The 3960-nt window shown below is 54.9% G+C and overlaps 1 protein-coding gene across 1 annotated transcript; it reads right to left on the bottom strand.

Annotated features, from left to right (window-relative positions):
- Positions 1 to 278: 278 nt before the first annotated feature.
- VDBG_01783 (tetraspanin) lies at positions 279 to 1010 on the bottom strand (the record flags this gene model as incomplete). The annotated part of the gene is made up of 2 exons (XM_003007549.1): positions 279 to 551; positions 609 to 1010. The coding sequence occupies 2 exons, from the start codon at positions 1008 to 1010 to the stop codon at positions 279 to 281; spliced, it is 675 nt and encodes a 224-aa protein (XP_003007595.1).
- Positions 1011 to 3960: the final 2950 nt, after the last annotated feature.

Below are 3960 nucleotides of genomic sequence, written 5' to 3'. Positions count from 1 at the left end.
CTTGGCCGTTGCAGGCAAGTGGGACCCTTCCCAGTGTAGTCCATTCCTCTTATCGAGAACCTGCCTCCGTGACAAAGGAGCCATATGCGCTTTATTGCAGGGTGAAACGAGGAGACACGTCCCCAGCTCGTCTTCCTCTTTCCACACAAAAATGAGAGAACCAGCAGTCAGCTGGTGTGAGAGAGTGAAATATCTAAAATCGATCAAGGCAAATACGTCTTGGCTGCATCGGGAGAAGTTGACAAAATCCCAAAATGGGAGATCGGCTTTACGGTCGTCTAGAGGCTGCGGTATCCGCTCTTCTCATCGATGTGACGGAAGCGCTCGCGCTCCTTGCGGTCCTCCAGTAGTACAGCAAGGCAGATAATCAGAAGCGCGTCAACACCGACCATGCCAAAGACAGCAGTGAAGATGCCGTCGATGAGGATGTTGGAGTACGAGGTGACGGGACCACTGCAGCCGCGTTGAAGAGCGGCAGCTGCTGGGGAGCTACAAAGATCGTTGGTGACAAAGGCAGGAGAAGTGCTGTTAAAGTATCCGCAACAGTTGAACTGGAGAAGGGTCAGTTTCGTCTCCCGAACGGTTGGGTAGGTGGCTCTTTCTCTTACCGATGTCTGCATGAGATTCTGAACGCCGGGTTCCTGAGCGATCCAGATGGCGAAGAAGTCAAACTGGGTGGTGAGGGTCAGGACCCAGAGGTAGACACCCACGCAAAGGGAGAACAGGGCGCAAAAAGTAATGAGGTAGGCAGCCAGTTTGAGCCAGCCACGGGTCGGGGTAATGATGCCGGGCAGTGTCATTACAAAGGTGATGAAGATAAAGGCTGCATTGGCGATACCAGCTTCGAATGGGAATTTTTGATAGATCAAGTTTCTCGCAGCCTGCTGGCCTTCGCCCGGCTGCTCAAACATGTTGCTGCGGGCAATGAGGGAGAAGCCCAAGGTGACGGCTCCGGTGATCAGGAAGAGCACATCGGCGACCACGAAGGTCGCGAGGATCTTGTTGACCATGTTGCTGGCGGTCTCGAGGACTATATGTGTGTACAGAGATCGGCTAATGTTCGTAGAAGATTGTTGGCGACGACGGTGCGAGGAAAGACGGCCGGCGTCTCGAGTGAAGCGGTTTGGCGAGATGGTATGGCGTTCGGTGGACGTCGGGGTAAAGACCGTGACCAGAGCAGTATCTGGTGAAGTTCGACCGCACAGCGAGACGATATCGTAGAAGATAAAGAAAAAAAATATGGACAGTGGTGAATGTGATAGACTTGGTTCCCAACGGGCAAGCAGTCGACCGGGTTAATTTGTCTCTCTGGGTCGAAGCACTTTGTGCGGGCGGCTCGTCTGGTCCTGGAGTCTCGAGCAAGACGAAGTGGAGGAGGCCGGCTCCCAGGTTTCGGCGGAGGGATTCGCACTGAAAGAGAGGATAGGTCGAAACGTGGATGGAGCCACTGCCGCATATGCTGAGCCAGAAAGAAGTCGTCAGGAATGGAAGAGAAACAGATACAACAAAAGGTAGCGAAGCGAACGGAAGGGGCAAGAGAGGTCGGAGCGCAGAATTGATCGTGATGATGCAGCTGTCCCGACAGGAGTCGTTTCAGAGGATGCTTGCTGAAGCACGCTTGGCAGTCGCACGAGCCTGCGGTCGCGCCGTGCCATGCCAGAACCGCGAGATTGAGCCAATCAGCCGACACAAAACATCGAGGAGTCGCCTGATTTGGGAGGGCCCTTTTTCCCTTACCTGTCCAAGGTCTGAGGGGTCCCATCCCTGCCTGCCTGGCTTGCAGACTGACTGACTGATGTTTGCCTCTCAGTACAGGCCCAACCTCTTTCAGCCCAGTGTCACCACGGCGCCGCCTCTGTGGATGAGCGGGAGTGTCACACTCGGGACTTGCAAGCACCTAGTGCGCTTTTGGCGTGCATTGATCGGATATCCTTCCTTCACGATTGACCCAAGGCTGTGCTGTGCTGTAGTGGCGATTCGAATGGCATCATGCCTTGTCATTCGATTAGATTGTCCGTGGTGGCACCAATGCTTGGCGCCATTGATGAGAGCCGGACAACATGTGATACAGGCGGTTGAGACTGGCGCCCTGATTCCAACCGACTGTCTTCCCTGTTTCTGATCTGCGGTCCAGGCGGATATGGTGCTACCAGCCTTGTGACTTGCCCATTGTGAGAAGGTTGGATGAACACTGAATCACTTGCTCTGTTTGGGGAGGATCTGCACGGCCACTCGGATCGCCTCGCCATATCCATGGGGAATCTGGAGGATGCATTTGAGGCTCTCATCCTTAGAAGTACAAGACCTGCTCCGCTACCAAGGCAAGACAACGGGGGAGGGAGTAAGGGCCTGACTGCTCAATTCATGCTTAATAACAACACTGGATGTTGGGAGCACGAAAATTGGATAATCGGGCGGTCGGCACCGTGACCACTTGCCCAGGAAGCAAATCTGTTTAAGTTCCGGTCCTTACAAACGAATATTCAGCTATCGTCCAGAGAGAAGTGGTTTGGGGCAGAGAGACATACCATACGCCTTGGTCCCTCGTTCGTATGTTCGTAGAGGCTTGGAGTTCCGTCCCTGCGTCCGGATTTCCGGGCGTGCCCCCCCCCCCTCCCTCCCTCCTTCCAACCCCTGTGCCCTCATTGTTTGCTTGTAATGATGGCAAGGCAGATGCTTCTGCTGTCATTCTCACATCAGGGTTTGGAGGCGATTGCTATACTATCGCGCAACGCCCATGCGATGTCTTCCTTGCCCGATGACTGTTTTAAGGAAGCGGAGGGAAGGATCAAGGCCTCTGACGAAGCAGGGGAAGGGCGTCCCAGTCATGGCGGCTGGGCAGGTACATGGCACCTTGAATCGTGTTCGTCAGTGATGAGATGAGAAAGACAAACATCACGTGGGGTGGGCTACATCTGGCACCTTCCCTGTAGAGAGCCACGGTCCTCACCCACACCTGCTGAAAGGGCGCGTGTCCAGGCCCCTTACCGCAATCAGCCGTCCACAGTAGTAAATATCTGGCGTCTGCTGTCTGTTGTCCGGCGCGTTCTCGAAACAAGGCCTTACTCTCGTGTCTGTTTTATTTGCATTCATTAGGGCAAGTTTCACCTCAGCCGGGCATTTCGGCTTACGCCTCTGCGATTCATTGGATGCTTCCGTCAACGTCTCCCTTCCTCGTGTCGGGCTCGAGTGCACTGAGGATGGATCTGAGCCAGCACAGTCCATGTAGCCAGGTACTGGTTTGACACCCCCTCCTCATCGCACCTTGTCTAACCCCCCCTTTGGTCAAGCCCTTCCGGGGTCGTGACTAGGGGGCGTCCTTTCCCTCTTTGCAAGGCCTGTAGCCCAGTCGAGTCGCCGTTGCCGCCTTGGGGTTCAAGGCCAGCTCGATTGCGACTTCTGACAAGGTACAAATGAGTGCAGAGCAGGAACAGGCTGGCAGGTAGGATCGCGCCTGCCCTACCTCTCTCTCTCTTCCGCCTAGGTACCTGCCTGACCCTTCGTGCCGTGCCCACAATCTTGCGCTTCTCTCTGTCCTTGTCGTGACACAGAACACGTGTTGCATCATCTTGCCTTCCCACTGACTCGTCGCTGCAAAAGCGTCCTTCCTCACTCCATATCGTACTGGGCAAGATACTTCAGAAAGTGAAGCGATATACAGTGCTCTCGAGGCATGCTTGCCTGCTGTCCCTTTCCAGACCGTTCCCCCCAAACCAAGTCCCAACTAGGATAGCCGCCAGAGGTTGTCGAACCTGTCAGGCCAGATCCATCGCGTGGTGCTCGGCTGGCGACAGTGCCGGCAAACGTGCAACATCAGGACCGTTCAGATCAAGCCGCCATTCCTTCTTTGGGGAGTAAGTCCCGCCACAGTATCGCACGGCGCCCGCATCTTGCCTTCAACAACCATACCCAACTTGGAAAACAAGCCATCCAGGCAGGAGCCAATCAAACGTCAAGCTA

The sequence above is a fragment of the Verticillium alfalfae genome, genomic scaffold (assembly GCF_000150825.1).
Source record: "Verticillium alfalfae VaMs.102 supercont1.2 genomic scaffold, whole genome shotgun sequence".
Classification (NCBI taxonomy): Eukaryota; Fungi; Ascomycota; class Sordariomycetes; order Glomerellales; family Plectosphaerellaceae; genus Verticillium; species Verticillium alfalfae.
The sequence above is the reverse complement of the archived record's forward strand: the minus strand, read 5'-3'. Positions and strand labels throughout refer to the sequence as shown.